A 13,222-nucleotide genomic window follows, 5' to 3' on the forward strand; every position below is an offset into this window, starting at 1 on the left:
ATCTGAAAAGGTTGACTAAGGTAAAGATGAAGTTTGAGTAAAAAAATAGTTTGTAGTTTTGAAGACTGATAATAAACCTTTCCCATATTGGTCCACTAAGAAGTAGCCCTGCAAAGAAACAAACGCTGGAGGCAGTGCTCATGCAACTGTAGGGATTCCTTCCAGAAGAGAGAGATTATTAAAAATATTTTGTATTTTTACTTCCTGGCAATGTAGAAGGCAGAACCTAATGACACTAAAGCTGGTATTTTCTTTCCAGTTCCAGAGGACTGCTTTATGAGGACACCAAATTCTTCCTTTATCACTAATGGAAAACACAAAATAGCTCTTGCCATTTCTCCAGCAGTAGTATGCCTGCAGCTGTGGAATGCATTTAACACATCTCTTAATTGCCCTGTGAGTAAAACCGTGCTGGAATCTTCATATAAGGGTGTCATAGAAGATAAATAAAGTAAGATATGATGTAATGCATTTTAGCTTACATGCTTCAGGAAATTCTAGGATTAATTAGGGAACACATTTATTTTTCCTGGAATGCAAAACATGTAAGCAACCAATCCTTTCTTTCAAGGCTTGGCTTTACCTCCTCCTTCTCCTTCTGAGAGTCTTACATCTGGTTTTGATGGTGTAAAGCTGTGCCTTACACTACAAGCCCAAGCTAAAGGCAAATTGATATGAAAAAAAAAAAAAAAAGAGCAGCAACATTTCAATCTTCTACAAATAAGGAGAATTTCTTTTAATATTGTTTAATGAGAGAAACCTGACAGGAATTTTCTCAACTAGAAATCAAATATGCTGAGATTTCAGATGCAACACTACAATGCCCAAATAAATTCCCACTTTACAACACCCCTTCTATGGAATGCTACAACTCACTTGCTTTTGATTCCCTTGCCACACAACCTTGTGCATCTTCTTGCAAGAGAACTGTATGTGTGTGTGTACCTACACAGACAGGGTAATGTCCTGGGTCAGATTGCTTTCTTTTCTTTGCATTTTGTTCTCTTTCATGGAATTTAACAGGTTAAAACCAAGCAGTAAAATCAGTATCTACATTAGCAAAGCAGCACTTGAAAGAATTGATAAAATTTGTGGTTGGTGTAAAGCTCTACAGTCAAAGAATAATCAAAGACTTATGTTGCACTAGATAAGTACCTTATAGTGGTATTGTTTGGCAATTGCACATTATTCTATAAAGAGACAAACCTCCTTTCCTTTTAACAGTGATGAACTTTCATTGCCACTATGTACATAACTCCCTTTATTTAGAAATAAAACTTCTTTGCCACGTCCACCTAATTTTTCAGAAAAAAAAAAAAAAGAGGTAACTTTGAAAAAATGCCCCATTCTCATACCCTTGATACCAGGGGCTTTACTGCATACATATGGTTCAGTTAGCTGTCCATGTAACTCTTAAGGTATCTAGGAGACAAATGTTTTCCTAAAACATGGAAATATATTTTTTTTTCCTTTCTCTCTGAAACTAGCCCTACCACATCAAATGTTGCAGTTTCCCTGTAAAGTTTCCCCAGAAAGAAAAGCCATCCCTTGTCTAAGTGTGCTCACATGTCAAAGGAAGCAGCAAAGTCTCTAGTGGGAGTGAGGTAGGGCAAAGGCTTGCAAAGATCCTTGTGCCGCCACAGCAAGTCCCCAGGGACTCACTGCCTGTTCCAGAGGACAGAAGAGGAAAAGGGAGGAAGGGCAGGGGAAGAAGTGGGAGGAAATCTCTTCTCCTAATAAGAAATTCCTTCCTGGGCTTAAGAAATCTTTGCCAGTGAGGATTTAATAAAGTACTATGAAAAGCTTAAGTTTCTTCAGAAAATTTCCAACCTTTTAGGAGATTTGATGAAGTCCTTCTGTGCAACTCAAAATGAAGCCTCCAGGGTTGAAATATTTCTGAACACATTGACACCCAGAAACATTGCATAAGAAATATTAAATTGTCAAAATATTTCAAAAGCATTACAATAGCTGTAAACAAACAAACAAACAAAAACATCATCCACAGTAACACTTTCAGAGCATGCTCGGATAGAGGTACCTTTTTTAAAGTAACAGCAATGTTTGGATCTGTGACTCTGCATGGAATGATCATTTCTCTTCCTACAGCCATGTTTATTATTTTAGGTATATCACTGTGCATCTCTACAAATGGATTGCTTGTATCTGCAAAAGAAGAAAAAATAAAGGTTAATATGTGAAATCTTAAGGCACTGCATGGGAATTATAACACTGCATACAGACTTAAAAAAACAGACTAACCCTGTCTGTAATGAAAGCTAAACAAAGTCCTGAAACCAGTCTTCTGTTTACTTTTGTCTAAACATATTCATCAAACTATTAAGTATTTGAAGGTGTATGTATCATTCAATAACAGTATCAGTACTTTGAAATCTTCTTTAAATTTCAGGATAGTTGGAGCCCATTTTTCCATTACAGCAACACCTCTACTGCTGAGATATCTGCTTCTTATTTCATGGCATTTGTATCTTTTTATCACCAGGAAAAGTAAATATATGGGAAGTGAGCTGAAATTCATGTATCAGGAACCCCCTAGAAAGCACATCTTCCTGCTGTCTGCAAGGAAATTGATAGGAAAAATTCACACTGACTACATCAGGAGAAAGAATCTACCATGATTATCCAGACATTTTTTCACCTCCGAGCATATGGACTAGAGAGAGTTAATTCTTCTCCTCCTTCCCACTATCACAATACCTATGTGTCTCCTTTTTATGTGACAAGGTAAATGAAAATGCCAGGAAAACATTAATTCTTCTTGAGTCAAAGCTAAAGCTTGGCAGAGTAATTTACCGTCCCTTGAACAATCCCTTTAACAAAGGGCATTGTCATAAATAGCTTGCGCTGGGAACAGGGAACATTGCTGCTGCTATTGTTTGGGCCACTTAACAAAGAGGGGCTTAAGCCACAGGCTCTGGCTCCAAATCTTCTTTGCAGGTGTTCAGATCTGAAGTTTCAGTTTGACTCACATTGCAGATAGACTACCTCCAAATTCACATAAGGTTTGGTTTTTAACTCCTAAAAAAAGCAGAACATTAAGATCTTAATTCTGTGCTTATCTACAGCTCTAATGTTTTTTCAGGCAAATCCCATTATTTTCACTCAGTCAAAAATCCTAGAAATAACAATGGAAATCTTTCTTGGATAAGAAATTAGTAAAGTTAGCAAGAAGCAATCCCTTATAAAACCTCAAACTGTAATACTTGATTTAAATGTTCTGGCCCCAAACTTCTGCGTGTTGACCTATGTTCACTCGAGCAGTTCTTCAAGTAAGTTACTTTTGCTTGTCTTTCAAAAGTATGATATGCACTTCCCAGGGTCATCAAACTGTTCTGCCCTTAGGATCCTCTTTTCTTACTATATGCAATAATATTTTCGTTTGAGACATCAAACAGGAAGAGAAATGGATTCTGCTCTAATTTATACCAGTGAGAATCCTAAGGCAGATGATCTCAAATGTACTCCAGGATACACAAAAATTCTTGCTAAAGTGGTTTAATGAAACTTATACAAATTTTCTGAAATGAAACCCACAAAGTATTATTTAATAGTAGGTATTAAACGTCCACTGAGATAGCGAAAGGAACTTATGAGTAATAGAGGATGCATATGTAATAAAAAATGCCCTGAGGACTTGTTAGGCTGACATTTCCTCTGCAGGACGATTCAAGGAAAGACCAAGAATGAACCTGTTTGTAGCACAGGGAAAAGAACCTTTTTTGTTTCAGGGACTGCAGCACAGAAGAGGTCACCTGCCCCTTAACATCACCAGACAAACCGATTTACTACTCCCCAAAGACTCGTTTGTCTTTGTCACAAAATTAAGAGCTTCTGCCCAAAACCAGCAAGCTTTGCAAAGTGGTTTCCTGTACCATAATCTTCAGATCATTGTAAGTGTGAGGAAGAGCTGTTCTGGGGACTGCCGGTGCTGTCTGCAGACAGTGTCACCACTGACTGATGCCAGTATCGAGGCAGTGGGGGCTGTGCAGCTCAGACCTCGCAGGATTCCTGCAGGGCCAGGAAACCAGCATAAAACACCATGTTTTCCTTCTTCTTCTTCAGTGGAAATGCACGTCCACACCTGAAGCAGCCAACAAAGAGCTGTATGAGAGCAGCTGACACACCCTGGTTGCCCTTGGCGGGCTCCGAGGCTGGTGGCAGCTCCCGTGGTGCCCTCTGTGCGGTGTGCGCCGAGGCGTCGCCGTGCCCCCGCTATTCGCGTGCAGAGCTCCCATTGACATCACCGGGGACTTCCGCCATGGGCCAGAGGGCAATCGATGGCCCCGAGTGCTCCAAATGTCTTCCTGCTTTTGATTAAAAGGAATACGCATCATGTTTCCTAAGCACAGTTTTGTTTTCATAATGAGCATGGAGGCTCTTCCTGGTTCCCTTTGATTTTATTCTCCTTCCATCGTAAAGGCCCTAACGGGATACTCTTGGTGCCTCAAGATCAGAATCTGGTGCAGACTTTACCAGCCTGGATCAGGCAAAGCTGAACACACACACCAGCGCCAGGGCAGCTTATGCCACCTTGGCAGGGTTTGCCAACAACATGGAATTCTTCTGTCCCCCAGCCAATAGCTCTCCTTGCCTTTTCTTTTCCTCTTTCCTTCCCATCACAACCCCAGCTACTGCCATTAGCTCCTACTACATTCCTTCTCAATTTCTTCCTGAGGGGAGGTAAATGAACCTTCCCCACATAGCTGGTTAGCAGCACATCTGGCATGACTTAACTTCCCACCAGCGTCTTTTGAGCCAGTTTCACTCAATTCTATGTTCATAAAGTCCTAGATGTGAAAGGAACATCACTGACCTATTTTGAAGACCACATCCAGGTTACACATTCAGCTTCATTGGGATTTGGAATGGAAGATCTAAGGGGTTGACCTTGTTTTTATGAATTATTGATTTGGGTTGTTGTTTTATTTGTTGGGTTTTTCCCTTCAGACCTGCCTGTGAGGTTAGAAAAATGAAAGCTGGATAGCCAGAATACTTACGTATGTTAAAGGTTACTTAAAAATCAGTTTAGTGTATTTTTTAATTATACCTAGAATGAATGACTGTGTGCTGGGTTGACTGTGTTCCTTACAATCTCTCTCAGTTACAATCAACATGAAACCACAAAGAGCACTCATGAAATCACAAAATCCATGAAGGTCATTTGCTATATTGTTAAAGAGCATAAATAGCAGCTTTTTTGCTAAGCTGGTTGGCAGCCAGATAAAAACGTGATAAGAGACTTAGCACAAGCAATATTATGTCTGGTATCAGTAACCTGTCTAGGCTATTTATGGGGTTTGCACAAACAACTAAATTAGCCAACACTGAAATGCCAAATTCAGAAACAGTGGAAAGGGTTTTTCTTTCCATAAGCTTCAGCTACTCTTCTTGGGTTTGTTTTGTTTTTAATAATCTGAGCTATGTAAGTCAGAGGACTTACACATACACTTGCAAGAAGGAAAGTCTCTGCAGGAAAATCTAAGCTCCTTGAAATCTCTAAAAGCTTATCCTCTGAAGTTCTTCCAAAACACCTGCTTATACTTGGCTCATCCTTAAGATTCTTTTCAGGCTAAAAGAGGTGAAATATTTTCATCACATTCACATAACACCCTTTTCCCTCGTCCATGTGAAAAGGACCATAGTCTTTAGTAAAGAACAGGCATGCAGACTTCATTGAAGTTCATGGGCCAACTGCCACATTCCCTTTCCATTGAAGGGATTAAACCTCCTTAACTTCACTTATCCCAGATAAATTATTGGGGCTGTTCAGAAGTAATTCCAAAAGAATCTTGCACACTGAGAGTCATTCCAGCCTCCCTTGCACATCTACAATACAGACATTTCTCACTGAGCTAGGAGCCAAACCACTGATGTTGTCTCTGGTGAGAAAAGGGGAATTTTGCAACAGGACTCATCTGACCTGTTTTAGACATCTGCTTTACCATGAGGTGAATCATGCCCTAGGAAATGTGTCTGTTGATCCGGCTCACATGCCTAATTTCTTTAAAGAAAAACAATCCCATTTTGTATGTCTTGTTCTAGAAGAAAGGTTGTTCGACTCATGCCTCTTGTAAACCTGTAAAATAACACTCTTCAAATACAAAGTATGTCTAAACCTTGAAAGAAAACCTGATAAAGTATTTCCCTTCTTTTTTGTTTTTCTTTCTTTTACCTGGACTTATATGATTATTAATTTATATCTAGAGCACACTCAGACACAAAGAATTTCTAATACAATTGTACAACAATTTTTAGGCAAGATTGGTTTGCTTTACTTTGAGACTAGTTACACTATGCTATCGTCAACACACGACACAAATAAAACACAGTTAAAAATCTTCAGGAAAAATAGTCATATTAGCCAGGAAATCCACGACAGAGCTATTACTATGTTCAGCAAGCAATCCCTAGAAAGGCTAACGGATACTAGGAATGCTCTTTCAGATGTATCCCTCCATTGTGGTGGCTCACCCTGGAAAGGTGATTGTTTCAGTAGGAGCTGTGAGCCTTGGTGAGGGAGCAGGACCACGGAGGGGTCACTGCAGAGCTTTGGGTGCAGCCAAAGTGAGGGCACAGGCTCCGCTCCCCACGGTGTCCTGTGATACGGAGCCCACGGACATGCAATGACAAAAGCGTGGCAATTATAGGCCATTGACGTCAGCGAGTCCTAGAGATCTCTGTTTTGTAACAGGAACCTCATTAGAAGCTAAAAATGTGTCCGCATACTTGATACAGCTGCAACATAGTTTAATTCCAACGGGTTTCCTCCTCATAACAGCAGCGCTATCATAGTACTGACTCCAACGGTGTAAGCCAAAACCATACTGCTCATAGGCTAAAACTGTGCCAAAAGCAAAGACAAAAAAAGGCATGGAGAGGAAGAGTTTCCCAGGCCTGAGCAGGTTCTTTTATCAGTGTGTTATTTGTAAATAAGGAGAAAAAGGAAAAAGAAGAAAGTTCTCCCTTTCTGTTAGCTCTCAGGGTGTTTTGTCTTACTGCTTTTTTTACACGTTGAATTATTTTGACTCTGATGCTTCTGATTTAGGAGACCCTTTTGCAAAACTCTTTGGATACCCTCCATGTTCTGCAACAATAGTATCTTTAGGATTACAGGAGTCAATCCATTCAAGCTAAATCTTAAATGCATGTCAGTTCTGGGTCTGGATCCAGCTATCTGTCAGCAGGAGGACCTCCCAGAGAGGTGCCCAGGAAGTTCTAAAAAACTCAGAATCTGCAGCATTGAACTTTAGTGTTTGAAAATGAGCTCAGAATCCCAGATGTTTTGGGATTTCAAAGGTTTACATTTTGAACAATTCCCTAATGATAAAGCCCTTCATTTTGAACTTCTGAGCCCAAGACACACATCAAACCAAATACATACAGCTAGTGGGCATGTTCAACATTCTAGGCATTGGTGAGCACAAATACTCTCAGGGCCTGCACCTTTAATTACACAGCTCTGATTTGCCTCACCTGGCTCAAATCCTCTCAAAGCAAGAAATTCATTCTAAGCTTGTTCTCCAGATTTCTTGAAAAGTAGGTGATGAACAGTACATACCAGAAGCTTCTTTTATTCTCTGTTAAGTATAGAAAGAGAATAGACAACTAACACAGCCTAGAGGTCTGATTTTAAAACATGTCTCTCTCTGCAAGGAAAAGTAAGTGACCAGATGACATATACCACAGGATTATGAGAAAAGACAAGGAGAGGGAAAACACTGACTAGGAAATGGGCTACTGCCTCAGAGCAAAAATAGTTTTACTTTGAGAAGGATTCTGTTCTCTGTTGCAGAAGAATTAAGATTTTAATCTTGTATATTACTTGCCAAAAGCAGTCTTCATCACAGAAAATAGCAACACTTCAACTTGAATCACAGTTTGCTTAAATTCATGCAAAAATGTAACATTATATCAATGTAATTGAACTTACAAGCTTTTTCTCTGTCATATCATGGGAGCAATTGTTCAAAGGGAAGAAATTATGAGAGTAGAGAATTAAGAGTACTACACATTTTTTAAGACAGTGAATGAGCTCCAGCAATTGAAAAGTGCCTTGGAGATATTGGGACATAGCAGACAGAAAGAAAAGCCCTTAGTAGTCTCCCCAGGGAAATTTACATATGATTCAGAGCAGCCTGCTGATAATTTGGTGTTTCTTAAATGTCTTTATTCCATCATTATCTCTTTTCAAGCAGAAAATTCCCCATGCCTCACTGCAATGTATGCAGTGAGCGTTCATTGCAAATCTTTCCTTTATACTGTTAGGCTGTATTTTCCCTTACAAAACAAAGCTCTGAGCAGTTCTGGGTCTGGGACAGTGGAGAAATTGGCAAAGAGGTTTGCTTCATTTCAGATTTTTCCCATGGCTCTTGTGGAAAGTCAGGCCATCAGTTTTCTTGAGGCAAAGATGAAGACTCTTAAGAGAATTAATTTCCCTTGCCTAATGTCTCAATTCCTGATCTGTGTGGGGTCAAGAGTTGTGGAGACATTCTGTGCACTTATTCCCCTCTGCAACTCAGTAGTGACCTCTCCAGCTGAAAGAGGGGTGGTGTCAGGACTAGCTCCTCCAAGGCAAGTCACCAGCCTGCCTCTCCTACACCCCTAAAAGCAGGACTTCAGAAATGCTTCAAGTCATCCTGGGGCCTGTGGGACTCTCCCTGGGGCAGTCTCCTTCTCATTACCTTGTCTCCTGTCTTTTTCTATACCAGATCATTTTCTGCTGAAGCTTACATTCATCACTGAACCAAAGGACTCACTGGGTTTATTGTGGTCTGGTCTTTGGGCTTTATTTTTAATCCAGTTCATATTCAGTATCACTCCAATTACGGAAATGAAGAACATTTTTAAAACAATAAGTGATGACTTCCTGTACAAACAATATCAACTTTCCTGATTTGGATTCTGTGTTTGTAAATAGCAACTATTTGTTCTCATCTGCAGCATGCTAAGACATGGGAAACAGGCACCTTGGAGATCCACATGGAGCTAATATGGGAAATGGACTGACACAACGTCCTGTCACAGGAAACAATACAAGACTAGGAGGGACCCAAATTTCACAAATGTTTATTTCCTAAACACCCACGAATTAATGCAGAGTAAAAGTAGACTCAGGAAAGAGAGTCTTCACAGAGGATTTTGTTACCCCTACCTCAACCCCACTTGAGCTAGAATAGAATGAATTTCATGCATATTTACAGAAACAGTGACTCATATTAAGTGACAGGTAGAAAAGAGATAGGGATAATGAGATAACATAGAGAAAGAAAATACTTTTTCTAATACATACTTATCAGAAAGGGTGAGTTTTGGTACTCAGTATCTTGTTTCTTTCTAACTTACTAAACAATTCTTCCTGAAATTGTAAAGTTTGGGAAGACTAATGGACCTTTCTCCACCTTAGTGCAGAGTGACACTTCCAACAGGCATCAAATGAGCAGCTACCTTGCAGTTTCCCTCATTATCCATAGTTTTCCCTAAATTTCAGGTGTGCTTCCTGGGACACAACTAACACTTCAATCTTAAGAAATTTGTTTTCAATCAAAATGACTGCCAAATTCAGAAAATTAACATGCCAGAGAGGTCTAAGGTAATGGACCTTAGACCATTAAAATGTTTAAGGAACAGGTTTGTTCCTTAAACATTTTATTTCTTTTTTGGCAGTTAAGGTAGGAGGAGTTATAAAATCTAGCCATCTCTTCAACAATGACATCAAGATTTGTGACAATGTCCTTGAAAAATCAACAAAAAAAACCCCAAAAAACGAGACATTCAGACAGCCTTCTTTAAATGATTAGCGGGGATAGAAGGACAGGGGTTGGCTTGGGACTGTCCTAAAACAATTTCTGCAATGATACATTTCTCTTCCATCACCACGGGAGTTCTGCAGATAATCTTGGTTTACAATCATCTGACTGAAGGTGCCTTTTAAATGCAGGGAAGCCACATACATGTTGGGAAGCAGTGAAGAGTTGGAAGACTGGTTGTGTCTCTCATTTGTAAAAATTTAGGATACAGAAAAATTAACTCTTCAAACAGGTAAGGGACAAAGAGAATGCAAAGGCAACCCTTGCATGGTAAAGTCAGTTTAGCAGACAGTTCCTTCTCATGCAGTGAATGGAGAGCATTGTGGGTAGGTCTCAGGGATGATGTCCAAGGTGGAAGTTCAAGAAGGTTCCGTGATGGGAAACCTGCAAAAGGTATCTGAGGAAATTGTACATTTCCCTAGGCTGCAGGCTGTTGATCACTAAATGAATATCCTATTTTGGCTATTCTTCCATGGATGTGTCTGTTGTTGGATTTACAGAGAATCATATGAAAAGAGCTGGGTGATGAAAACACTGCAGCATATTTCAGATGAAGGAAAGTAGGATAAACAGCATAAACAGCCAATAGTGCTCAATAAAGCAGCACACAGCAATGGGGAGAGCTATCTTGTTTTCTAACAGTGTAGGGAGAGGTCCACTTCATTCTGCTTTTTCACAGTGCCAGTCTCACTCTTCATATCACAAAATGAAAACAAAGGCTAATTCACTCTGATGTGAACTCATTGGATGCAGCAGACCCAAAATTTGGAAAACTTCCAGTTGCATGTTCTCTGTAACATGGGCTTACAAAACCTGTGAGTCCTGAAATACTACAGTAATCTATTAACATTACTGTGTAAAAATAATGAAAAACTAAAGTATTAATTAAATCCCTAAAGTGTCAATAATTTGTTCTTTATTGTTGTGTCTATTGAATTAAACTCTTCTCAGAAGTGTCTGATTAATACCCTGGAAGGAAGCAGGATCAGAAAGAAATTTCTTTTGTAGTCTAACTGACTTAATTCCAGCACTTCCCATACATTACACAATACTTGTTTGCTGAACACAACTCTGTGTTTAATTTGATTCCATTTATTCTAGATTTTTTCAATCTGTGTGCCATGGATTACAGAGGTTATTTTTAAATATGATTTCACATGCAAATAGTAATTTTCTGCAGCATGAGGCAAGTCACTGATCTGATAGGCAGCTTTAGCATCCTTCAGCTGCCTAGAAATAACATCACACAGGATATGGTTTCTGATACCTATTTCACATATTCACTGGTAGTCTAGTTCCATCTGTTTTCTCTAGGCAAATGGTTGGATTGGGTCTTTTTCTTGCTTCATATTTTTTTTCTAACTGATAAAAGATTACCATTTGTATCTGCAAGTTCTGAGAAAGAAGATTTTATACATTAATTGGCAAATGAATATTATGCAAGGCTGAAAATGTCATTCAAAACTCAGCCCCAGCTGAACTGCCTTACTTTTCCACTTTGCTGTATTGCAGAGTAAGTATCAGGAAGTGTTAAAAAAACTGAATCTTACCGTTAATAAATACATAGACTGTAGATTCCTTCTTCTTTTTTGCTGGACTTGTGGGGTATTTGCAGCTATAATTTCCAGTGTCACTTGCTTGAGTTCTGCTCAAGGTCAGACTGCTGCAGGACTGCTTCCCATTCCTTCCACAGGCATATTTAATTACTTTCAGCCTTTTGCTATCCTTGCTAAGAGTTTCAGGCAAAGACCATGAATGAACCATTTCCCCCCTGCAAACACAGATAAGGAAGCAGAAACAATTATGCTGGGCTGCAATTATATAGCTCCAGTTCCCAAGCTTTCTTTTTTATTATATCAGGCTATTTATGGGGTTCTCTTTTATCTTGTTTTCCAAAAACAACAACAGAAACAACAAAGAACTATTAAACAATTGCCATTGAAGTTCATTCCCCACCTTTCCCCACAACACAAGGTTTAATTTTTTTCTAATTTCAGTTACAAAAAAAGGAAAGTGTCAGGTGTATGAAGTCCCTGCCAAATTATCATAATCCAACTCAGCTGGTTACCTGCAGGTGAGATTTAAAGTCTGGCCGGCTTGAACAACGTGCTGTATGCCATTTATACTCAGCTCAGGAACTTTTAGTTTTGATCCTGAACTAGATCCTAGAAAAACAAAGAAAAAAACCAAAACATTAACAAAGTGAAATAATTCTGCTTCCAGTCCACTCACATTTATGCTGTTATACTGGAAAGGAAAAGAAAAGAAAACTGTGCCTCTCTCACCACACATACTCTCTTCCTTTGAGCAAAGTCCTGTTGCCCTGACTCAGGACTCAAATAACCTTCCAGCAGCATTACTCAGGAAAGAAAATAGAATTGAAAGCTATTAGTAATGACTTTGCTCTCAAATTTTTGACTGAACATATAATGAAGAAACTTGAGAACGTCATGGATCCACATCTAACCAAGGAAGTGTGCCCCCAGCACCACTGGCTGCATTTCCTCAGGAAATACAGCCATGGCAGCCCCTTCAATGGGAAGGGTAAATTCAGCCACTCCCATGGCAAGAGTCAAGTACTGACTCCTAAGATACCAAAATCCCACTCAAACAACTTGCTGCAAGGCTGAAACTGACGTGGAAGGAGTGAAATGCATCAAGGCTCTTCCCTTTCTGGCTGGAGGTCACAGCACTCTTACTCATGGCCCCTCACCAGCTGCAGGCTTCCTGCCAACAAAGTAGCACCAAAAGGTAGACCTTTACAGTAAATCCTGAGAACAAGATCCAGACACCTTCCAGACCAGATTTGCTGCTTGTTTGAGAAAGCAAGCATGTTGTTGTGGCCAAACCATTCTGGCATAGGTGAAAGCCTTGATGTCAGCATGACACGAGGTGGCTGAGGACAGCTGAAAACATCCAGGTGGGCTTTGTGAAGTCTACATGGAGGCATTTTTAAGAAGACCATGGAAGAGCTCCATGGTCAGAAAACCAGAAGAGCATGAGATCTTGCTTCTCATCAAGTCAGGAGGTGCTGGCTGGAAAGACATAATTATTTATCTTTGCCCTATAATAGGCTGTGGCCACAAAAGCTTTCATGGCAAGCTGACAGAAGAACATGCCTTAGGGAAGAAGCAGTGCTTGATCCATCCCACTGCCCTTGCACTGACAGCAAAATGTTCCAGAAGCTGGGAACACAATGTAAAAACATTTCAAAACAGTTAAAAGTTGAAAACCAGTTGTAGTCTAATTGGGACTCAAGCGTAATTTGTAAATATTTCGTTGTTGAGAGAGAGCAACAGCAACTATCCCAAATCACTTTACTCCAAAAGAAAGTATTACCCTGTCAACAAATGGGAGAAACCCCATCTCATCGTAAAGGCAGATAATGCAGATCT

The 13,222-nt window shown here is 39.7% G+C and overlaps 1 protein-coding gene across 2 annotated transcripts in view; it reads right to left on the reverse strand.

Annotated features, from left to right (window-relative positions):
* Positions 1-13,222, reverse strand: part of FLT1 (fms related receptor tyrosine kinase 1) — a 107,514-nt gene that overhangs the window by 80,306 nt on the left and 13,986 nt on the right. For both annotated transcript variants that reach the window (XM_054272141.1, XM_054272142.1), the window contains exons 2-4: positions 11,896-11,992; positions 11,378-11,598; positions 2,042-2,166 (exon numbers count right to left, since the gene is read on the reverse strand). In XM_054272141.1, the coding sequence (XP_054128116.1) occupies positions 2,042-2,166; positions 11,378-11,598; positions 11,896-11,992 (443 nt within the window). The remainder of the gene's footprint in view (positions 1-2,041; positions 2,167-11,377; positions 11,599-11,895; positions 11,993-13,222) is intronic.

The sequence above is a fragment of the Melozone crissalis genome, unplaced genomic scaffold (assembly GCF_028551555.1).
Source record: "Melozone crissalis strain CALT ecotype California unplaced genomic scaffold, PUWL_Pcris_2 ptg000013l_1, whole genome shotgun sequence".
In the NCBI taxonomy this organism is placed as follows: Eukaryota; Metazoa; Chordata; class Aves; order Passeriformes; family Passerellidae; genus Melozone; species Melozone crissalis.